Source organism: Vespula vulgaris, chromosome 1 (genome assembly GCF_905475345.1).
Source record: "Vespula vulgaris chromosome 1, iyVesVulg1.1, whole genome shotgun sequence".
Classification (NCBI taxonomy): domain Eukaryota; kingdom Metazoa; phylum Arthropoda; class Insecta; order Hymenoptera; family Vespidae; genus Vespula; species Vespula vulgaris.
In genome coordinates, this window is record NC_066586.1 from 18878449 (window position 1) to 18903515 (window position 25067).

General features: G+C 36.3%; 1 protein-coding gene and 1 long non-coding RNA gene across 19 annotated transcripts in view; both read left to right on the forward strand.

Annotated features, from left to right (window-relative positions):
• The window catches only part of LOC127070439 (disks large 1 tumor suppressor protein), a 461967-nt gene that overhangs the window by 262196 nt on the left and 174704 nt on the right, over window positions 1-25067 (forward strand). For 15 of the 18 annotated variants that reach the window (XM_051008545.1, XM_051008424.1, XM_051008415.1 and 12 more), the window contains one exon: window positions 13678-13725. The exons of the other annotated variants lie outside the window; for them this stretch is intronic. In XM_051008545.1, the coding sequence (XP_050864502.1) occupies window positions 13678-13725 (48 nt within the window). The remainder of the gene's footprint in view (window positions 1-13677; window positions 13726-25067) is intronic. 18 annotated transcript variants of the gene reach the window in all.
• Window positions 15625-21866, forward strand: LOC127070642 (uncharacterized). The gene is made up of 2 exons (XR_007784594.1): window positions 15625-20953; window positions 21554-21866. It is a non-coding gene; the product is annotated as an uncharacterized LOC127070642 (long non-coding RNA).

A 25067-nucleotide genomic window follows, 5' to 3' on the forward strand; every position in this document is an offset into this window, starting at 1 on the left:
GATCGTGTTCGAGCGAGCGTGTACTTTTGAAACGTGACCACGATAAATCATTTCTAAAGCTTCGGTTTTCTGGATAAGCTTGAAGTAAGATCAATCTACGTATCGATGAGGCTTCGCGTACTTATCAAAACCTAAATCGTTAAGGAAACAATTTCTTCGTTTCAAAAAAAAAAACGTCTACGATCCGTACTACGATTCTTTTTGTAAATTTGTAAAATCGATCGTTTCCTTTTTTTTCTTTTCTTTTTTCTGTTCTTTTTTCTTTTTTTCTTTTTTTCTTCCATTCTCTCTCTCTCTCTCTCTCTCTCTCTCTCTCTCTCTCTCACACTCTTTTCTTCAACGAGTGGAACTTTTTTTGCAGTCTTTTTTCTTCTATCTTTTTTTTTTCTTTTTTCTTCTTGTATAAAAAAGTAGATCACCGATAACGTTTCGTCGATGCAGCTTAAACGAACTTTCGAAAATACGTGTGGTGGCGAGTTTGAAGGCACGAAAAAAAACGAGGATAGAAGAAGAGACAAAAAGAGATACACACACAGAAAGAAAGAGAGAGAGAGAGAGAGAGAGAGAGAAAGAGAGCGCAACGAAAGCTTTTAATTAAAAAGTATCAGGACACGCGGAAGAATGCGAGAATACAATGCTCGTATTGTATCGACTGTCATCTGACGTTTCTATCCGAGAATGAGGAAAAGAGAGAGAAAAATAGATAGAAAGAGAGAGAGAGAGAGAGAGAGAGAGAGAGAGAGAGCGCGTGCCAGTTCATTGAACATATCTCTTTTGATATATAGAAACTTTTTTAGTATGAAAGGATCGATCTCTTCTGGATCGTTGACGGTTCGCGCGTGAGAATTCTCGCCGAGTTATTCGAGCATCCATTGAAATTCATTCGTTGGTGACATCGGAATTCGTTTACTTTTTTCTGTTTTCTTTTTTTTTCGGGTTTGTCTTTCTCTTTCCTTTTTTTCCTGTTTTGTCTCGTTTCGTTTTTTCTCTCTCTTTCTCTCTTTTCATTTTCAGAGAAATTGAATCTAATCGAGTTACGCATGGTTGAAATATCGATGTTAGAAATCTAAGTGAGAAATCGAGTGTGGTCTATCGAAAAAAAAAATAATGACTCTTTAGGATTCACAGATAAATATAAAAAGAAGAAAAAAGAAAGAGAGAGAGAGAGAGAGAGAGAGAGAAAATAGAAAATTTTATTTTATTTTTAGTTTTCTTTCATTTTTTTCATTATATTCTTTTTTTTTCTTCCTTTTCCTTTCTCATTACATGCGACCGTTCGTAAAGGAGTGCGTTCTATAATGCTTTCTCTCTTTTTTTTTTTTTTCGTTTCTTTACATTACTATACAAGTAGCAGGAAACTATTTATTTCATAATCTTCATCGGGGCTTGATTAAAAAGCGTATGCGTTGTGTACGATTTAAAGACCGAGCGTAGGGGAGTCACGATAAAAAGTCACCGGTGAGTTTAATAAAAAGCTTCGATAGACGAACGTACATATATACATACATAGATACATACATACATACATACATACATACATAGAAAAAGGTAGGATTCGTGTCACGGTGTCGTGTCGAAAATTCGAAATACATTCAAGAAAATATGGGACGTTGACTTTTTGCACACTTATTTGAAGTTCATGAAATATTTCAGGATTACGATATACATATATATTACACATATAATAAAGAGATTAGAGAGAAAGAGAGAGAAGAAGAGAGAGAGAGAGAGAATATTTTCACCCTTTGGTCCAGAATGGATACAGCAGCATTGCAAGTAGCTTTGAAGCGATAAGAAACAAAGGACGATGTCGCTGTCGTCCTTCGTACCCTGGAGGGATCACTGAGAAAGAGTGAGACAGAGAGGGAGTATAGAGAAGAGGGAGAAAGACGTAGTAAGAGAGAGAGAGAGAGAGAGAGAGAGAGAAAGAGAGGATCGAGGGTGGATGCAGTTTTCACGAGGTGGCAGTGCAGTCCGCCTCGGCAGCTCGTAGCCGCCTACGTTCTCGTCCTCACGTACGGTACTGGAGGAAAGAAGAGGGAGTCAAAGAGACAAAGAGAGATAGATAGAGAGAAAGAGGGAGAGAGAGAGAGAGGGAGAGAGAGAGAGATAGAGATAGAGATAGATAGATAGAGGACCTTCCAGAGGAACGAGAAATGTTCTCTCACAACGTCGATCGAGATTGTCCGGCGTTGTGCCAAGCTCGCTGACTTTGCTTCTCAACAGTATTCGCGACTACGTCGTTCATGAAAGCTCCGTTTAAAGCTCTCTCTCTCCCTCTCTCTTTTTCTCTCTCTCTCTCTCTCTCTTCCTTTCTCTATCTCCATCTCTCTCCATCTTCATCTTTCTCCGCCTTACTCGTGCACTTACCCTTTCCTTTCTACATCTCTCTCTCTCTCTTTCTCTCTCTTTCTCTTTCTCTTTCTCTCTCTTTTGCTCTGTCTCCGTCTCACCCTCTTTCTCCCTTTATTTCTCTCTTATTTTCTTTCTTACTCACGTTCACCTCAGTCTCGAGGCAAATCGAGCGTCTCGAGAAACGGCACTCGAGAAGAATCAGATGGTGGTGGTTTGTGATATGGTAGTTGTGTTGGTGTGAAAATAAAGAAAGAGAGAGAAAGAGAGAGAGAAAGAGAGGGAAAGATAGAAAGAAAGAGTAAACGTCGCCTCATTTTCTTCGTCAAACAGTCACCTTTCTATCTCCTGTAAGGAACGTAGGAGTTTTATCAGTCTTCTACTACTCGTTCGTTATCTATTATACTTAGTACGTCGGTGTCTTCAATTTTCCTCATCGAATAATAATCTTTCGTGATCGTCAATGTGTTTAACAGACTCGTTCGTGCGTTATTTTGTTATTCAGACGATCGTTCTCTCGTCGCGTTAATAATCTTTTGGTATTGTGGGAAATAAATGAGAAGTCGTCGTTAATCGAGTCGTGAATATTACCAAGTTAAATAGATATTATTAAACGTGCGTATCGATTCGAAATTTTTCTTTCTTTCTTTCTTTCTTCTTCTCTCTTTTGTTTTCTTTTCCTTTCTTTCGTTAACTCTCTTATCTTAAATGTTATCACTCTTCAAGGTGAATGATATGTATATAGGGAGAAGAAGTGGGAGAGGTTCAAGGATCGATCCGGCAGTTCGGTCGCTTCTAAAGACTATAAAAAGGTTAAAGCGTTTAACTAGGACATTAGAGAGTTTTTGTATATATCCATGTCTATGCGTGTATTTGTGTATGTGCGTACGTGTATATGAGAGAGAGAGAGAGAGAGAGAGAGAGAGAGAGAGAGAGAGAGAGAGAGAGAGAGAGAGAGAGAGAGAGAGAGAGAGAGAGAGAGAGAGAGAGAGAGAGAGAGAGAGAGAGAGAGAGAGAGAGAGAGAGAGAGAGAGAGGGAAAGAGAGAGTGAGAAAGAGAGAGAGAGAGAGAAAAGAAACAGATGTGAATATTGAAAGTAATAAACGCGCGCGCATTGCTGTTCGTCGCAAGTAAATAATTAAAAGTCCTCCCGCGGGGTGCCATTCAAAGTAATTACGAAAACTTGAACGAGCCGGCTGCGGTGAGTCCGGGAAAACTAACAAACGTCTTTTACCATCTACATATGTACGTCATTAGCGAAGAAGTGACAATTCTCGCGAGAGAGCAAGAGAGAGAGAGAGAGAGAAACGTGTTTACATCTTTGCGAACGCGCGCTTATTTTCATGTATCTTCTGTTCTACCATGATAACGTAACGTAATGTACATACGTACATATTATGATCTATGTATATACGTACGTTCAATATACCCGTGTTTATTCAACATAGAAAGATTTGAATAGATACATAACCATGGACATTCGTAAAATTTTACGAGTAGTCATAATTCGTCTCTCGTCGTGTACGAACATTTCCGTGAGGCGTGTGTTAATCGCGTTCGATGATTTTTCTTACCTCATATTACGAAATGTTACAATTGTTCGTAATCGGTGCAACGTGAGTTTCTTCGATCTCAACAAAGTTATAATGTCGATCGATCGAAAATATTTTTATCGTAAAGTCGACGTTCGCTAATACATACCTACGAAGAAATTGTTATTTATTATCGATTCGTTAACTAAAGATGTAATCACGATTTCGTTTCATTGAATCTATTATATATATATATTAATAGAAATTATAATATTACAATAATAAAATTATATATAAAATATAATCCTATATATAGGATTATATCTACGCGTATCGGGTGTTCAAAACATCGTATCAATTTCATTCATTCGATTTTATATCTTGATAACAAGTACGATATCTTCGGGCGAACTACTATTTAACGATGTAACGTTGTCGATTGAAAATAATCGTCGTATAAACGACGATCTTAATCTTCTCAAAGAAATTGTTATCTGTTTGATCAATCTGTTAACGAGATCTAATTACAATTTCGTTTTATTGGATCTATATAACTATCTACCTGTGTTTGAACCGCGTGTTTGGAATGTGTAATCGAGTTAGTTTCTGGGGTCGTGTAGATAGTCCTTCATTAATGGTGTCTGGAGAGGACACTCGTATCACTCTCGCAGCTAAGAGGAAATTCTCCTTCTTCCTACGCGAGCTACTCGAGCTCTCTAGCGCTAGAGCTAGAGACTCTCTCTCTCTCTCTCTCTCTCTCTCTCTCTCTCACACACACACGGGCGCATACGCTTTACAACCTCTATCTGTCTCTGCCGAAGAGCTCAAGTAGTTAGGCGAGTAAGGTAAAGGCCAGATCTACTTCAGACGCTACTAATGCAAGAACGATGTAAAGATACCGATAGGATTTTTCTTCTCTTTTCTTTTCTATTTTTTTCTGTTTTTTTTGTTTTCTTTTCGTTTTTTTTGTTTTTGTATTTTTTCAAAACATACTTTCCCTCATCTTCATTCTTTTTCGTTTCTTTTCTTATTCCCTTGTTCTTTTTTTTTTTTTCTTCGTTGTTTCTCTCTCCCCTTTTCCTACCATAATTTATACACCAAAGTAAAATTCGCGTGAGAAATACGAATTCAGATTTAGATCAGATTCGTTAGCGTTCGAACGTGCGACTTTCTTTCGACGCCGTCAGTAGTAGAGGTCAACGCTCGGGTCCGACTATCGTCACTCGTATCATTCTCTCTTTCTTTCTTTTTCTCGCTCTCTCTATCCTTCTCTCTTTTCTTTCTTTCTCTTGTCAGTTCATTCAGGAACGTTCGAAAAATGTAAATCTTAGAAGAGCACCGTTCAAAGACGGTTCTCGAGTTAATAATCGAAATATCGCGTGTTCGTGACACATCGATCACTCGAGAGTGCTTTCTCAGGAGTTGTGGAAAGAAAAAATAAAAAATCGAAGCGACGAAAAAACAAAAAAAAAAAGAGAGAGAGAGAGAAGGAGAAAACAAACGGAGAAAGAAGAGGACACGATAAAAAAAAAAAAATATGAAAAATAATACACGCGTGTGCGAGGACACGCGAAAGTAGACGAGCGAGTTCTTTTCTTTTTTTCTTTTGCGTCGAGGACGTCTCCTCTAGAGTGATAATTTCAAAGAGGAAGAATATCTCGCATCGCGTTTCCTTCCGGTTTGTAAGTAGTGGCAAGAGTCGACTTCGTAATTACACGGTAAAACGCATCGCGTGCATTGAATATCGCCTTAGTCACCGATGTGAGATTATGCGCGTCTTACTGTTACGTCGTAGACGTCTTAGATATACGTAGAAAGAGAAGGTCTCTAAGGTGTGCGTGATTTTCCTTCCGTGTTGGCAACTCTGCAACGATTGCAGCTGGCAAACTCGAGTTTCTAAACGAGCACGAGGGTTATTACGTTTAACGTTTTCTACTTAAATCTCTTAGCTTTTATTCAGAAGCAATTCCTAGATATAATATTCTTTTTTATTTCAGTTGAATCGGGGATTAGAACGTAGAACGTAGAACGTACCTTTTCTTCTTCTTCTTCTTTTTTTTCTTTTTTTCATTTGGAAAAAAAAAAGAAAGAAAGAAAGAAAGAAAGAAAGGAAGCAAGGAAGGAAGGAAGAATAAAAAAAAAAGAGAGAGAGAAAAAGAAAGAAGAACCTTGGAAAAAAGTTCTTTTTTTGACCTAACGTTTTGCAATCCCGATATATATATATATAAATATATATATATATATATATGTACGTATGTATGTATGTATATATATATTGAGTACAAATATACGTGATCTACATGCATTTAGGTATTGCGTGCCAAGATGCAACAGGAAATCTGGCAAACTCTGGAAATTCTCTTGCCCTCTCTCTCTCTCTCTCTCTTTCTCTCTGTTTCTCTCTCCTTCTTAGCTCATTATTAAATCCAACAATCCACAAAATTTCTCTCGTATAATAATCGTCGTTTGGAAAATGTATGAGACACTATTAAATAAATTAAAAAGCATTCGGACAATAGCCAGAGTCTCGAAGGATAGTAGCCGGTGGCGGTGGTCTTTCTTCGATCGAGCTTTCTCGTTTCTTTCGATCAATGCGAATACAAGACTGAATAATTTAGTCTCGAGTTTAGCGATCGCATGTTGGACGATCTCTCTCTCTCTCTCTCTCTCTCTCTTTCTCTAATCTTAAAGAAGTGATTATGATGAACAAAGTTCGGATACACCGAGCGAGAGATATCATATCTCAGATTTTCGAAAGAACAAAGAAAAAAGAACGAATAAAATCGAACGATTGGAAAAAATATTTCGAAAGCGTATTCCAGATCGAAATCGTACGATCTCGTAAAGTTCCTTTTTTATTTTGTTTTGTTTTCCTTTTTTTTTTGCAAATTATACGATCGTTCAATCTTCCGATCCAATTATCAACGATTCGTAAAAATTGTATCAATAGTCTCCAGAGTTTTCTCAAAGCATTGATATTCTAGAAAAAAAAACAAACGAATTGTGAAAATTAATATCACTTTACTATTCTCGTGTTTTTTTCCTTTTCTTTTTCTCTCTTTTTTACATAATTAAAATTAGTGAATGAACGTTCGGCTTGTTTTGTCGATTTAAGAGCCTTGCTTCAATACAATATATACAATTCATCGTTAATATCTATCTAATCGTTAAAAATTTTCGAATTTAATTGAATAACGATTCCCGATTGTCGTAGGAAAAAATTTGAGAAACTTTGTCTCGGTTGTACTAATTTTTTCACTTCTTTACTCTCGAAACTCACGACTCCTCGAAAGAAAGAATTTCTCCAATTGTTTCTATTTCCAATTGTTTATTTCACGATTTGTTTCACCGAGTATAAGCTTCTTGTTCGTCGTAACGACACGTCTGTGAGGATGATAGAAATAGTTATCAATAGAAAGAATCGCCTGATATTTTCATCTCGTCTCGAAGTCAATTCGAAACGGAGCATTTAACCGCATCGACGTATTATCTCTGGAAGCACCTACGAATCGGGCCGAATCGTTGAAGCTCGTGTCGGGTCTTGCTCTGCCTGGTATCGACCGACTTTCTCAGCTCGACGAACTGCCAGATCTAAGATGGTCTATACGGAAGTTTTCGCTTATCGGTTATCATCGTAACATCCTATCAACAAAACTTTCGCATTTCTAGAACTTATCTCTTCGTTAATATTTTTTTTTGTTTTTCTTATTTTCCTTTTTATGTTTATATCACACGTCGCGATATTACACGTCTGAATTATCCTTTTTTTTTCGTATAATAAAAATTCGTCGGTATAAAAATTTCTATTATGAAAGGATGCTCGTATCTCGTTTTGATAAACGAATGTCGCGAATTTTACCCTGCCGGGTCGTATAAATGAATAAATAATAAAAAGAGAGGAAAAGAAAGAAAAAGAAAAAAACAGGAAAAAAGAAAAGAAATAAAAAATAAAAAAGCAACATATAAATAACTATACGCTCGCGACCATCCTAGTTTCCCTAGTTGGTTTGCTGCATTTTCGTTGATAACCATATCGTGCAACGTTATTGCGCACGCGTTCGAGCGCACTCGTCCCTTTTTCCGAAAGTCTCCACCTCTCTCCTCGTTCCTCTAGATTTCTCATAGTTCGTCGTACATTTACGCTGATCGTACGAACGCACGTTATAACAGTCGTTGACCTATTAAAGATTGAAAGGCTTATTTAACGCTCGTTATCACTCATTATCGTGACTCCGCGTCTGACTAACGTCAAACGTTCACGGATTGAACATTTTTTTTATCTCGTCTTTAGAACGAGATATCGATCATGAAGTTGATTGTCGTCTTTCTCGATGAAATCCTATGAATAAATTTTATATAGAAATGGGAGGGGGTATGATGATTCGTAATATTGAAAATATCGATCGAATTTTATGGATCGTTTTAAAATTCAATTTTTTTTTTCATACGATCGTATTGAGATCGTAAGTTCTTTTCTTTCTTTTTTTCTTCCTTTTTTCATTTTTCTTTCTTTTTTCTCTCCAAACGAAACCGTCCGGATAATTGTAACTCGAAATTAATTTACCTCGATCGACGTTCGTTTGATAACGAGGGAAGGATCAATCTCTTTATTCTATCCGATGACCCAAATCTCTTCCTTAGTCTTGCAACCACGATTTTCCGTCGATACGTTGAAACGTCGAACACGAACGAAATTCGTTACGAGGACGAATCCAAACTTGTAGAAACTACGAGAGTTACGCGTTCGTTACGTTCGAAAATTAATTACTAACGTCGCCGTTGAGATTCTATCAAATTTTGTTAAACGATAATACAACGATGATTCGACACGTTGCTCAATTGTTATCCGAGATCGATCGAATAATAACGTTCCTACGAAATTAATCGATATCGGTTTCAATGCAATCCATATGCTTAATAATTAATTAACTTCAGGCTAATGAAAGTCATTCTCAGTTATAACACCTCTCCTTCTCTTCCTCATCGCACAAAAAAAAAAGAAAAGAAAAGAAAAAAAGATTTCCCTTAAGATACACATTTTTCCGCCAATAACGATAGCCGATTCGATTTACGTAGGAGTAAAGATCGACCTTACGAAATATTAAAACGCGTTAATGATTCCATTGGAACTGTCAATGTTTCTCTAACAGGGAAATCGAAATTTTCTCTGTATTTTATCGATTGAAACGAACAAAATCCCATTACGTAAAGTCCCATTCCTGTTACGTTAGTCTCCTCCATTCCCTCTCTCATTTTATCGAAATCTTTTTCATTTTCGTAGACATCGAAACGAGCTTCAATTAACAGTTCGTGTTTGGTTGTTAATTAAAGATAAGCTAGCCTCGATTTCGGTGGTTCATGCTTAACGAGTGTTACCTTTGCTAGTTGTGATTTCCCCTATCGGTCAAATAGCATAGATTCGAATGGAAACAACGATATACGTGGAGACGAATCCTCTTGCAGAGTATCGTGTTATTAGTCTGTTCGAGCGCGCGTAAAGCTAACACGTGCGAGAGAAACGGAAATAGCATTGGGAACGAACAAGAGAGAGAGAGAGAGAGAGAGAGAGAGAGAGATAGACAGAAACAGTGCCTATCGATACAGTTCTACAGTGCCGTGGACTAATTCGATCGCTATTCCGCAAAAGCATACCGAAGCGTAATGTAAACTGGCAGGTGTATTGTTGTTACTTGAATGTTGAATAATGTACCAATATTTGGATCAAATCGAACGATCCTTATTCTTCGATTCGATCAATTCGTAATTTCCAATCGATCATCGATACATTTTTCTCTTCGGTCGAATTACCTCTGTGAAAATTTTCTTACATAAATATTTTCGATTGACGTGAATTATTATCGTTAATACGTCGTATTAAATATTTCAACGGAGAACATTACCGTGGTATGAAATTCGAAACGAAAAATAAAAGATGATATCGTAATGACAGCGTGGAATATTTCATTTGGAAAAGGGAAAGGGTAATTCAACGTTTGGAATATGGAATCGTTTAGAAAATTGTCTGCTGATAACCGGTTAAATGATTACGAAAGATGGAAGGACATTTTGCGGCTGGGCTCTGTTTAAAATGAATGACGCGCTGAAAAAATGTGCAATGGAGTCTCGTTCGACTTCCTTTCGAATATAATGACGTTCTTTTTCGATCTATCCTTTCTCTCTCTCTCTCTCTCTCTCTCTCTCTTTCTCTTACGCACACACACATACTCACTCATTCTTTCTACTCATCCCTTTTATGAAATATACGTTTTTGTTTAATCGCGAACTCGTTAATCTTGGCAGAAGAACAATGAAGTCGGACGATGACTGCTCGCGAAATGAAAATTCTATTTTTATACGAGTCAACGCCACCACGAATGCATTTTAATTTTTTAACGAATACCATTGAAGTATCATTGCATATTGCATATATTTACGGTGAAATTTAATAGCATTAGGGAGTGATATGAATTATTAATATTGACCACGTCGTAATTAATGTAATTCAGAATATATCAGTGTTGGTATTTTTTATTGTATATTTATGCTAATTTTCTGTAACGTGGAATATATTATACGAGTAAAATTCTATATATCCATATTCGTTTGCAAAAATCTGTCGGTAAAATCGTCTTCGTCCCTTACGGCGGATTATCAAACCCTCTTGGAGATTCCCTTTCCACGTATATGGGTTCAGTGGCTGCATCTGTACAGCCTTTATCCACTTACCTTCTCTCTAGAATTCGTAGGTATTACAGAGTTTCGCTCGATTCGTGAGTCTCTACCTTATCGACCTTTAACTAGGTCGGTACGTCCATAAGATGTCGCTCGCAACATCTCTCTCGACAAATTTAAAAGACGATAAATAAAAAAAGTTGATCTTTTTCTTGTTGTTTTATATTTCTACGATGCGATATTGTTTTTTCTTCTGGTTTATTTTTAAAATCAATTTTAAATTTTTATTTTGATAAGGTGAAGCATAGAATTTTTGGAAAACGTTTGAATATATTCGCAACATTTTCGAGTTGGAAAGAACGAAGGAAAGAAATTAAAGTTTAAAGTTATCAAAGTACAAAAGTGGAATAAGCGAGAGATCGAGGACGAGGATAATCGTGAAAAGTTGTGTAAGAAAAAGAAAAATATCGTGAAAATCCTTCGAATATGCCCCCGACGACACCAACGGACTCAGCTATGTGCTCTCTCTGTCCGCGATCGAAGAAAGCTCAGCATCCGAAAAAGCTCGTGCGCTTCGACTCGGTCGTCGATACGTTCTCCATCACAGACAGCGGCACGACCAACAATCGGAGGGTAAGATGTATTTACATCCCTCTAATTCGATGGGTAAACCATCTGTTTGAAGATAGATTAGAATTCTGTTTTTTTAAATTTCCACCATCTCTTTAATGGGATATTTTATTTATCGATACATACGTTTTAATAAAATTAATTGCATTTTCTTTCTCAATACAATTTGAAGTAACCACTCGAATAGAAAATTATTACAAAGGTCGATAGAAATTTCAAAGAAAAAAAAAAAAAAAGAAACCATCTATAATAAAATTCCTTTTTTCGTTTCTTTTTCTTTTCTCATCGGGAGTTCGATTCAAGACAAAATGGATAAAAGTCAGGAAGGGTGGAAGACTTTTTTATTCGAGCTGAGCTTCATCGTGTCATCGATGAAACAGCAGGTGGCCGATAATGTTTTACGGAAGAGACGAGCCCCTTCCATTCTTTTATGATAATACAATCTCGCGCATTCAAATGTGTCTCTGAAATGTAAATCAACTTTCTGTCCCTTTCCCTTTTTCTCTCCGTTGTCCCCTTCTGTCGATTCCGCACATGTCGATACTCGGAATCACCCCTCCATATTTTCTCCATCTGTTCTGTTCTGTCGTCGAATTCCACTTCCATTTACCTTTATTAAAAATCACCGTCCATTCCCCAAATATTTTCTCTTTTCTCTTCCCACGCGAAGAAAAAAGAGAAAGAGAGAAAAAGAAAAAAAGAGCAAAAAAGAAACGCTTTTATTCTTCCCCATCGAAAAAACTTTCAGCGTTCAGGAACTTCGTTCGAACATTCTTTCCTTTTCCTTTCTTTTTTTTTTTCTTCTTCTGTGGTTTTTTTTCCTCCTTCCTACCACCCCTTATTTTTTCCTCCCTCTCTCTCTCTCTCTCTCTTCTCTTTCTCATTCTCTTACCCATCCTTTAACCCACGTGAAATTTCCACGCGAATATTTTACTATCGCTCGACCATTGTAACGTACAAATTTCTGCAATAAATTGATTTCCATCGGATGAATGAAAAGAGGGGTTGAAGAAGAGGTATATCCAAGGGTTGTATAGAGTCGTCGTGAAGAGAAGGGGAAAGAGGACAACGATCGACTTCGAGAAAACTCGCGTTCGTTCGAGCAGCCGACTCTTTGTCGTTCGAGAGTATTCGAAGAGTCCTCGGAGGTACTACTCCGTTGGAAGCTGATCCTGTGTCAAGAGGATTACGTCTGATTCGCTCTCGAAGAACGATGGCACCACTAGATTTTCATACCTAAGACCCTCCTATACAATTCCATACGATCATACGACAAACCAAATATGTTCTTGTGAATTTTTTTCTCTCTCTCTCTCTCTTTCTCTTTTTTTTTTTTGCGAGACTCTTCTCCATCTGGGAATTGTAAAGCACGTTCGATTACGTTCGACAATGTAATGTCGAGATATATATATATATATTTATATATATATATAGTGTGTAATAAATCGCACGAGACGTTCGCAAATTTCAATTTCTTTCTTCTTTCATTTTTTTTTTCTTTTCGTCCTACTTTTCCTTCTCTTCTTTTGAACCACTAAAATGTTTCTTTTTTTTTTTTTCTATATATACTAAAATACCTGTTTTCTCGCGTAATGCGCGCCGTACGTCCGAATTACCAAGAATGCTGGAAAGCTTACAAAATGAAAATCTACTTTCATTCGTTGTTATATTTTATTATTATTTTGCTATTGTTTTAATAGTGGTAGTACAAGATGAAAGAAAGAAGAAACAAAATGTGTAAGGATCTGCATCGTGAGCTTTATCTTCTCTCTCATTATTTATATTTTTTAGTCTTCTTTTGCCTTAACGTAATAACTTTTTCTCGAAGTTACTAAGGCTGGCCAGACTAATTAGCCGGCTACTTCGCTACGCACGATAAAGAAAATATGAAACGTACTGATCAAAAATTTAATTAGAGCAGTACGCTTTCTCTCTCGCCTAAACTAAACTAAAACCTGATTTTACCGCCATCTTTTCCCTCGGGACGTTTCATGATCTACGATTAATCGTCGCGTTATAGTCTTTTGATATATATATGCGTATATATATGAAAAAAAAAGGAGAAGCGTCAACCACGATAATTATGAACTTTAATAATTTTATCGAAAAACGTCCAAACATTGTCAATTTTATTTTTTAGAAGAACAGATCCTCAATCATAAATTCATCTATTCTGAACTAATTTTCTAATAGACGTTGGAAGGACGTGAAAAATCTTAAATGGCACAAACAGAAATCGATAATTGCTGACAAAATAAATGCGTTTCGAATGTTAAGTCGAAAACAACATTTACTTTATTGATATTAAAAACATGCATCGCCCATTTCCACGAAATAATAAAATCTTTACTCGGTATTGTGTGCATATATATATATATATATATATATATATATATATATATATTTTTTTTAAACAATATATACATTTTTATCATTTTATTTTTACGGAACATGTAATCAAAATCAATATTTCCTTTTCAATTTGTTTCAGGTAAGTTTCCAAGACGTCGAGCATGCCGTTCGAAGCCACGTAACTCCGGTATGTCAATATTTCATTGATTTCTTTTATTATTAAAGAGACAGAAGATATAAAAAATAAAGAAGATAAAAAAGAAAAAAAAAAAAAAGAAAAAAGAAAATTCCATATCTTATTTAAAAAGAATTCACGTACGACATTGATACTCGAAGATATTGTACAATCGAGACAATAACAACGAAGAACAATTAACATATAGAAATATAGTTGTTATCGTTTACTAGGAAGATCTCGATGATAGAGATTTCTCTTAGTTCTTCTAACGTTTACTTTCTCGTTCAATCGTCGTTCTTTCGCGATAGATAGGTAAGTGAAAAAAACATCGAGAGTAACTGAAAATACTCGGGCACGTTTCTTATCGGTCTCGAGCTAAATTACGTCATCCATTTCTTCTCCCTACCACTAGTCCTCTTCTTCTACCCTCGTGTCTTTCTTTCTCATTTCTTTCTTGGCGTTCTCCAGGCTCGTCGCCGTGCGGCTCCATCCGTAAGATTCCTTATAATGAGTCTGACGTACCAAGAATTTTAACGGGCTATCCTTCTCTTGGTATAACCGTAGCGCTAAGATCCTCGCGATTCGACGAAAGATTTACGTTACGACGGATCGTATCCTTCCGTTCTTCCTTCCTATTAAACCTCGTCAGCTATATCTCGTCAGGAAGAGATACGAGAGAGGAAGTAAAAGTGTTGCAAGCCTCTTATTCGACTAGAAATAATAATTAGCCGCACCTGCCTTCCATTCTTTCGTCGTACGAACGGTGAACGAATGTTGGATAAAATAAGATAGAGAAAAAGAAAAAAAATATGTACATACACATGCATACACACACATATATATATTTTTTTGTTTCTCGTCTGTTCGATAATACGAATCGTAATTACTTTAGCGTTACTGTAGAATTCAACAAAAAAGAAGAAACAGAGCCAGAAAATTTCTAGACAAAATTTTCGATAAGACAATTCCAAAAAGTGATGCCAACAAGCGATTAGTCCAAAGATGAGAGCATCAATCAGAATACTAATCTCATAAAGTTCTAATCATCCTTTATATATTCTTTAGCATCGTCATCGCCGTTAAATCGAGAATGTTGTTAAACGTAGATCGGACACGACAGCTTTGGCGTTTTCACGTCGACACGAGTGGATACATTCATCTTCGGTGTACAGGGCCCTGGCCTTTTAACGAGACTCGCTCGTCGGCAATCGTGGATAAACATCGGGCGTCGACACGCGTTGTAAACTACCCTTGTCGTCGTCGTCGTCGTCGTCGTCGTCGTCGTAGTCGTAGTCATCGTAGTCGTCGTAGTCGTCGTAGTCGTCTCGACGACCTTCCAGCTAAATTTAATCAAGCCGTTAATTATTTTCACCGACGTTCGGCGACACGCGCTTCCTATCTCTCTCTCTCTCTCTCCCTCTCTTTCTCTCACACTCTTCTTTGTCGTTGGTCCATGTCTCACGACTGCGCACACATAATTCTCTTCCGGATGTTTTAGGAAGAACGGGAAGAATCTCTCTCTCTCTCTCTCTCTCTATCTATCTATCTATCTATCTATCTATCTATCTATCTATCTCTCTCTATCTCTGTGTCTTTCTCTCTGTCTTTCTCTCTCTTTTTGCTAGGAAGATCCGGAACGCGTGGCTGGAATTTACGTGGCTCCGTACTTTCTCGGGACCTTGATCCGAATTAAATGCTCCCTTGGCTTCCGTCCATCCACCGATGAAATCGATAAGTTCGTTCTTGTACGAGATACTCGTAGCTTCGCATCTAAGAACGAATTTTTATATTCACCATTATTCTTCTAACCTCCATTATTCCATATATTCTTCTATCGTTCGTTCGTTTGTTCGTGTTGAAATTATTTCTGAAAATTTTCGTAAAGCGACGATTATAATAAACTTTCTTTGATTCATTCGTATTCTCAAATAATAATAATAATAGTAATAATAATAATGATAATAATAATAATAATAATAATAATAATAATAATAACAATAATGTTAAAAATAATGACGACGATAACGAAGACAACGACGAAGTATCAAAATCGAGGAGTTCTCTTACATCGAACTCGATGTTCAATCTTTATATCAAAGTTTGTAAACGTTGAAGTTTGGTAAAGTCGACGTCGAGGTGTATCGTAAAATTTCGTCTCGTAACTGTTCCTTCGGACATAACAGTGTGAAAAGCGTACTCGTATACCTGTCTATCTACCTTCAACAACAACAAGTTAGCATACCTCTTACCTACGGAGTTTGTTGGATAGACGTGAAATTGCGGGGCTGTTGATTATGCGTCGCATTGCTTCATTTCACGCACGGTACCCTCTTCTTTAGTTAGTTTAACAAGCTTCGGAAAGTAGTCCTAATGGATATTTGCGGCCTCAACGTACGTCCAATTAAATCCTCACAGCTATATGTATTTTCTCTCTCTCTCTCTCTCTCTCTCTCTCTCTGTCTCTCTTTCTCTCTCTATCTATTTCTCTCTTTCTCAACTCGCAGTATAAAATATGAATAATAATTTAAAAAGAAAAACGATAATTTGAAAGAACTTGTAACGATTCGATAAACGACTTGATCGAATTTATTTAAACGTATAATTACTTAAAATCATTATTCGTATAATCATTATTTATTAATTATCCCTTCGTCGTTGAAAACGAGAGGAAAAAAAAGAGAAAAAGAAGAAAAAAAAAGAAATAAAAAGAGAAAATTGATTTCAATTGAATGCAGTATTCCGTAACAAATGGAGGTAAAATCGAAAATATGAAAGACAAAGGGCGGCCGTTTTAATATACGCATGAAATGAACGAGAAATATAATAGACTTTTAATTTATCTGGAAAATTATATAAAATATTGGAAATAATATCGTACGTGCTCGCCATACGTCGAAACGAAAATATGAGAATTAATGGAAAGCCAAAATCTACTCTTGTTTATTTTATCTTTATTATTATTATTATTATTTCTTCTTTTTTTTGAGGGAGGGGTGTGTTTCATTTCTTTTTTTCTCCTTCGTTTTTTTTTTTTCATTCTACATTATCCCTTTTTGTCTCCGTACAAAAGTAATTTCGTGGTTGATAATAACAATGGCAACCTAACGTAAGTGCAAGCCAAATAGAGATATTTAAATCTCGAGAGATTAATAATGCGCGAGTTAGAAAGCGAGTCAGTGCGAAGTAATTCAGGAGAGTTTTCAAACGTTACAAGGAGCTACGTCGTTATAATTGCACTTTCCCCTTGCGATATTACAAAAGCAATATTCGAGCTTGTCTTTCTTTAACGTTTGTTGTAGGTACGTGCATTTGTCAATATATATATATATATATGTGTGTGTGTGTACATGTATAAATTCGTGTATATTATAAATATATATGTGTATATATTATAAATATATTATAAATATATATTATAATTTATAATAACAGAAGAGATCGATGATTACGTGATCGATGACGGACGATTTTTTTTATACGTTTCTATTTAAAGAAATATACGTTCTGTGTGGTATATCATGCATACAACATCATATATTTCCCTATTAGATAGTACACGAGTAAACGAAGAAAAAGTACAAATGTTACAACCGCAGAACCATTCGCATATGAATTTTTTCTTCGTTCTCAGTACGATTCGCTACGGTTTCTGTTTTTCCACAGGCCTTTTTATAAAGAGAGTCGAGCCAGATATATCTCGTGGTTTCCTTTTACATGTCTCTCTCTCTCTCTCTCTCAATCTCTTTCTCGAACAACCTTCTTTGATCCAACGAACTTATTCGAAAGTCGTATGGAACCTTTCCGTACTTGATATTTTGCGAAAGAAATGTGTTTTAAAATGATGGACAGTTACATTTGACGTCAAAAAGATTACGATAAAAGTATTGCCAAAAGGTATCATGACGCATGAGAGATACTCTTATGATTTATATGGGAAATCGGAAATAAAAATAACGCGTAAAATTCGAGACTAAGGGAAAGAGAAAACAAGAGAGACAGAGAGAGAGAGAGAGAGAGAGAGAGAGAGAAAGCAAGAGAAGTTTGGATGCGGCTTGTGCACGTAGTAACTAAGCTGGTGCGCCATCAAACAACTCTAACTTAACTTCGCCCTCTGTTTTCTCTCTCTCTCTCTTTCTCTTCCTCTCTCTCTCTCTCTCTCTCTCTGTCTCTATCCCTCTCCATCTATTTCGCTCTATCTCTGTCTTTCCGCGAAGAGTTCTTCGTTACCTTCTTGTTTCCATTAAGGGTGATGTAGTGCGTGAAACGCTTTATCCTCGTTCCTTACATGACTCCACCTACTTTATCTTCTCTTCTACCTATTCAAGCTCTCCTATGTTTTCTATCCTTTTTTAAACAACTCGAACCGAACGATCGATTGATTTTTCAAATATATATATATATAAATTTATTTGTGTGTGTGTGTGTGGATATGTATATATATATAGATAGATATATCATCTAGACTAAATCATATTTCATCCCATGATTTTATCTCGAACAAATATATATAAATACTTACATAAATGGACACGTAAATATGTCCATCCGTCTGTCTTTCTCTTTATTTCCTTTTCCCCCTCCTCTCTGTTTCTCTCTCTCTCGCTCTATTTTATTTTTATATTCTCTTTTTTCATCCATACGAATTAATGGCCTATCAAAATTTCGTACCTGTCAAGTTCACGAGCAGATAAGCACGGACGATAATCATCGTAATCGCCGAAACGTGTCGCGTCGAAATTCGCATATTTATGACGTGTTGAATTTTATAGCTCGTTGCAAAATTGCGGTGAACAACGAGATAGGTGGGAGGAGGACAGAGAGAGAAAAAGAGAAAGAGAGAAACAGAGAGAGAGAGAGAGAGACAAAGAAAAAGAGAGATAGAAAGAAAGAGAGAAAGAAACAGAGAAACAGAGAGAGAGAGAGAGAGAGAGAGAGAGAGAGAGAAAGGACGAAGAGTTGCGTAGAAATAGGGTTCTTCCTACACTCTCATCCCCTCCCCTTCCTGGTAAACCCTCAGGGAAGGCATTCGAACGAAAAAAGCTCTATGTTTTCAGTCGTTCAACCATTGTACCACCGGACTCTTATGAATATTTAATTTTCTTTCTCGTAAGCTCGCATCCGCATATTCTCTCTCTTTCCCTCACTCTCTCTCCCTCCCTCTCTCCCTCTGTTTCTTTTTGACGCAGATGTTTTTCCATAATTTCTGGACATTTTTTTGCGTGTGTCGAGCCAAAGGGGTTCTTACGCTGTGTTGAGCAAAACTCTCCGACCGAGAAAAAGAAACAGGTAGAAAGGGGTAGAGGAGAGTGAAGTGGATAGTCTTCTCTTTCTCTCTCTCTCTCTCTTTCTCCTAACCCCTTTTACTCTGTTTCTTTTTTTTCCGTTCTCGTCGACGGTAGACGAACTGCGAAAGAGAGAGAACTTGTTTGGAAACGGTTGAAAAGGCTCATGAGCGTGGGATTTATTTACTCGACGACTACTTCTACATAAAATACTCCCATTAGCCAATTATTTGGTAGCATAACATTTCGAGACTCTCTTTCTCTCTCTCCCTCCCTCCCTCTCTCTCTCTCTCTCTCTCTCTCTCTCTCTCTCTCTCGCTCTCGACACCCTCTTTTCCTCTCTTCTTCCCTTTTACCCTTTTCGTTCAGTCCTTTGGACCAAAGGAAGACTAACATCAGTAAAAGAGGGAACATCGTTTCGGCAAATTTTTTCTAGAACACGAACTAAATCCCTTCTCGGTTATATAATAACGTGTTATCGCGAAATGTGAGATATTTAAACCAAGCATTTCGCAGATCATGGCTTGTTCGTGTTCATGGTCGTAAACGTAATCGTGGTCTTGGTCTCGGTACTGATCCTGGTCCTAGTCCTAGTCCTGGGTTGCGTAAAACTGGAAATTTCAAATCTCTTTTTTAACCAAAAAATATGATGATCCTGTTCCCTTGAAATATGTTATTATATATACCTTTCGTATGTGCTTACGTACGCCACGTACGTACGTACATACATAAATACCTACGTATTATATCACTTTGAAATCACAGCTCGTAATCCTCGTGAAAATAGCTTTTCAAACATTCGAGCATAAAAATCCGAAAATCCAGAAAACGAGGGGAGAGATTTCTTTTCGATGGTATTTCTTTTTCTCTTCCTTTTTTTCCCCTTTCTTTTTCTTTTTTTTTTTTTTGTTCTTTCCTTCGAAGTCCTTCCACGCATTACGTACAGAACGAAATATAGGTAGGTATGTACAATAGAAGAGTGAGAAACTCATCGATTTTCCCAATTCGAAAATTTCTCTCTCTTTTTCAAAGAATAATCGAGCTTCTTATATAGATACGATTTTCATTTCTCGAATATCTCGAATGTTTGATAACACGTAAAAATAAAACTGACTGGAATCGAACTTGCATTTTCGCATCGTAATATCTTACTCTCATTCTTCGATGTCTCTCTCTTTCTCTTTCTCTTTCTCTTTATTAAACTTCTGCGCTAAATAAAGACTCTCGTGAGCTGTCATGAAAAACTAGTACAACTACTAACTCTTTCTCTCATTGGATCGCGTGTTTCATTCTATTTACGAGTTACTTCCTAGGTAACTAGGTAAATTTCTACTAGGTAAGATATATTAAAAGTACCAATTACGCTGTCGCATGATTAAACTTATAGCATTTAAATGTTACGCAATGCCGCAGAGGAGAGGTAAAGAATACAAAAAAAAAAATAAATAAAAAAGAAATGAGAAATAAGAAAAGAGAAACAAAAAAAAACAAAGAAAGAAAGAAAGAAAGAAAAAGATTAGCGTGTATTTTACTTTCGAAGGTTTTATAGAGCATTCAAAAATGTGAAATCGCGCGGGAAAGAAGGAAAGAAGTAAAGAAGGAAAGAAGGGTGATTCGTGGTGGTGTGTTCCATTCGTGTACGTGTGTGTATGTTTCTATATGCCGAAAAATAAAGGAGAGGGGAGACTCGGTGGAGGGAATAGAGAGAAAGAGAGAGAGAGAGGATTGCGTGAGGGTGGGGGGTGGATTGGATCTTGCGCCGTCCAGGCCAGCTGGCAGCATCCCTCGGTATCCCACGAGCCGTCGAATGAAAACGTCGGCAGTCACTCGCGCGGATCCTCACACGCGAGATCACCGCTTTCTTTCGTTTCGTCATATTCATCCTGTGTCCTTTATTTCGTGATCCTTCTCGAAACATTTTCCGTTCGTTATAAACGGAACCGACAGAGAGAAGAGTTAGTTCCCTTCGTTGGACCATTGCGAAAGATCGCTAATATTTGCGAGATTTGTTTTTCTCCATTTTCTTTTTTTTTCTTTTTTTTCTTCTTGCTTTTATCGTTTTCCTCTTTTTTTTTTTTTTTTTTGACACTTTGCAAAAAGGGAACTAAGATATCTTAAGAATACGAATCCTTATTTTTTCCGAACACGTTGGAATCTTATTTCGTAGATCGTCCAATTGATTTTTTATTTTAGGAAAGATTCTTCGACTTCCTTTTTCTTTCTTCTTTCGAAATAAATAATAATATTCCTTGGGAGAGGAGAAGGGATTCTCGTTTTCAATAGCATTCGATCGAAAAATTTTGATCCCTTCTTTACCTAGGATTTTTATCTTCGAATTTTGTTTTAATTTTCATTTGTACTTTTTCTTTTTTAGAAGTTTGCTCGCCGTACGCAAAGAAAGAGAAAATTGTTTTTCTTTTTATTTTATTTCATTTTATTGTTTGTTTTTCTTCTTGTTTTCTTTTACTTCGTAGTTTTATTTCCTTTAAATAAAACACCTTATTAGGATTTCTACGTTTCGTAAGTACGTTTATTTTCGTTTTAAATGTATCAAGGGTATAAAGTATTCAAGGGCACCGCGCTGTTGTCCTTGACATTCTCCAACGAAACGTGACACGCTGTTGTTGATCGCGTTCATACCAGACGCCCACTCGACAAAGTAACGTTTAACGTCGATTCGGAATTGTGATTTACATTGGCGCCATCCTAGTTTCGAGAGACTCGCTTGGATAATACATAAAGGCTAACAGTAATTCACTTTACATCGAGAGTAAATATCTGTATTTGTTAAATATTTGAAAGCCTTCGTTTCGGACAAAAGAAATAGATAGATAGATAGATAGATAGATAGATAGATAGATAGATAGATAGATAGATTGATAGAGAAAAAAAGATAGAAAATTTCCTTACTCGTACAAACGTTATCACAGATAATTGAAACTTTATTCAGAAAGAAACTTCCCGCCAAATTCTTTTTTCTCCCTTTCTCATCTTTGTTCCTTTTTCTTTTTTCATTTTTTTTTCTCTAGTTTTCATTAAACCCCGGTCCAATCGTCGTCTATTAAAAGTACTAACTATTAGTTACGGAACATAGTTTGTATTTCGCGTTTAACAGCAGTTTGAACTTTCAGCTGGCCAACTCGTTCGGCCAAGAGTTTACTCCTTCTTGGAACTAAGCAACGTAAGAGTTTACACATATCGTTCTGCGAAAGTTTTAAGAAAAGTCCGTAGAAAGTCCGTCGAAAGTCTGTGCCTTTCTGGATTTCATCTCTTTCTTCTGTTTCCATCTTTTCCATTCTTTCTTTCTTTTCTCTCTCTCTCTCTCTCTCTCTCTCTTTTCTTTCTTTTTTCTCTATCTTTCTCTCCCTCTCTCTCTCTCTGTTTCTCTCTCTCTCGAATGTAAAACCGTGACCTATTAAAGTGTCTGTTAGATGCATCTCCTTGTTATCGTCCAACGGTACGTTTGAAGGTCGCGAGGATGGAAAATACGTATTGGAAAGAAGTTGCTTACGTCATCGACTTTTTCGCAATCAATCGACGTACTCTTTTTGAAACAAACTTTCTTTCTGGTTTACTTTGTGATTAAAAAAAGAGAAAAAAGAAAAGGAAAAAAAAAATAAAGAAAAGTAATAGAAAGAAAAAGAGACGTCAAGTTGAACGAAGAATTTTTAATCGAAAATTCCTCGCTCCCTTTTTCGCGACGAAGCTTGTTAAATATTTTGCACGTTAATCGATAGTCCTCGGAGAAAGAGAGAGAGAGAGAGAGAGAGAGAGAAAGAGAGAGAGAGTGTGGCACGCTAATCTAACGAAAATTAATCGGAAAGTTAAATTAAAATCAGGAAGAACCTTCGACGTGAAAGTTCCCCGTTGATCCAAAAACAGTCTTCCATTATTATTGTTGTTATTATTGTTATTATTATTATTATTGTTATTATTATTATTATTATTATTATTATTATTGTTATTATTGTTATTATTAATATTTAGTATCGTTACGTTGAATTAATGTAGCCCCTATTACGAATAGATATTCCATAAAAATTTTAATTTGAGTAAAAGAAAATGTGAAGAAAGAAAAATAAGATTCCAACGTCGTAGAGGCGTATTAAAGTGCATTAATAATTTAATATCATCAATTTCGAAGATGAATCCAAAATGGACTATTTTGAGGATTTACAAGTTTTAATCTATGAGTAATAAAGACAGATTTGGAGTTTAAAAATCGAGGGATAATCTCGAGAAGGAAACAAAGTGCTTTGTTTCCCAGAGAGACAAAAAGTAAAGGAAGAACAATACAGATACAGAGAGAAAGAGTGAGATAAATAGATAGAAAGAGAGAGAGAGAGAGAGAGTGAAAAAAGAGAGAAAGATAAAAAATAAAGAAAAGAAGTGAAAAGTGTCGGTCGATCGTAAACTTGAGGAAAAAAAAAGAAAAGAAAGAAGAAAAAGAAATAGTAAAGTAAAATAAAAAGAGAAAATAAATAAATAAAAAATAAAAAAAGGAAGAGAAAAGGAAGAAATAAAGAAACAAAAAGAACGAACAATTATCGTGAAAAATCAGCAGTGTCCAACCTGGAGTGCCAATGTGGATCACGAGTAGCGCCCGTCTTCATGGGGATGGGCTTTAACGATAAAAAGCTGCGGAGACTACGAAGATTGCGGCTTTTTGGCCGCGCCAAAGTCTACCTCACAGTTCGATGGCCACAACTGGTTCGTTTTTCTATTATTACTTTTGATATTTTACTGATAGATTTTCCGATTTTTATTCATTCATTCATTCATTCATTCATGCATTCATTCATTCACTTTTTTATTTATTTGTTTCTTGGTGAATGTGATCATAGAGGCCGTATTATTTCGATACTCTTTTTTTTTTTTGCCTCTCTGTTTTCATCTTCCATCAAATTTGTATTACTTTTTTCTTTTCTTTTTTTTTCTATATGAAAGTTACTAGTAATTAAAAACAATAAGAGGACGTAAGAGGATTAGAAAGTATTAGAAAGTAAAGCGAAACTCCGGAGAAAACGAAAGAGTATAATAATAAAAAATGTCTTTTCTTTTTCTTTTTTTTTTTTTAAGTGTTAAAAACTCAATGAATTTTTATAAGATTTCCTTGTCTTTTATCAGTCAATTAAAGTGAATAAAAGTGAATAAAGAAGAAGAATACTGTCCGTGTACAAGAAAGTTTTCGGGGTTGGAGTTAAAGGAAGCACGTTTAAATGGCGGTTGGAATTGAAACGCCGAATCCACTCTTTTTCTCGCCTACACGTCGACCGTTTGATACCGTAGCGGTTAAAATGAACTCTGAAAGAACAAACCATGCGAAAATTCGAGGAATCGCGTTTCTTTCTCTTTCTCTTTCTCTTTCTCTTTCTCTTTCTTTCGTCTTTCGATCGAGAGAGATCGTCAGATAAAAATAAGCTTCCCCGCGAGATCATGGTAGCCAGCATTTTCTTCGACTTGCCTGCTTCTTGTCGTTAAAGCTCGTCCTCTTCGAGATAAGCGTACCGAACGTGATCCGAATTGAATACTTTCGTTTGATAACTGGCAAGCTTATGGAATAGTTACCTCGACGATCGAAATAGCCGCCATTTTACGATTCCCCATTTCTGAAATAATATCGAAAGAAAATATCGTCGAGGTGTGACGAAACTGCAACTACCCTTTAATTCTAAAACATTAATTATACATTTACCGTTATTCAATTTAACGAAATACGGAATGAAATATCTTACTCGTGGCGGAATCAAAATAGACCTTGATAATTTTAATCGGTGTATAGATTATTTCTTTGTCTCGTTTAAAGACGGTTACTCGCTTTCGAGAGCTTACGATCGTTCTCCGAAAGCAATGTTGTTCCGAGAATTCTAAATGTTCTCCTTTCGTTGTATATGCGCGCGTCTATTCGTCTCTCTCTCTCTCTATATATATATATATGTATATATATATATATGTATACGTATATATATGCACGTATATACGTACGTACGTACGTATGTATATCCTACGTAGTTTTACGTTGATGTGTACACATCTACGGATGCAGTTTGAGAGGACTCCATCCCTAAG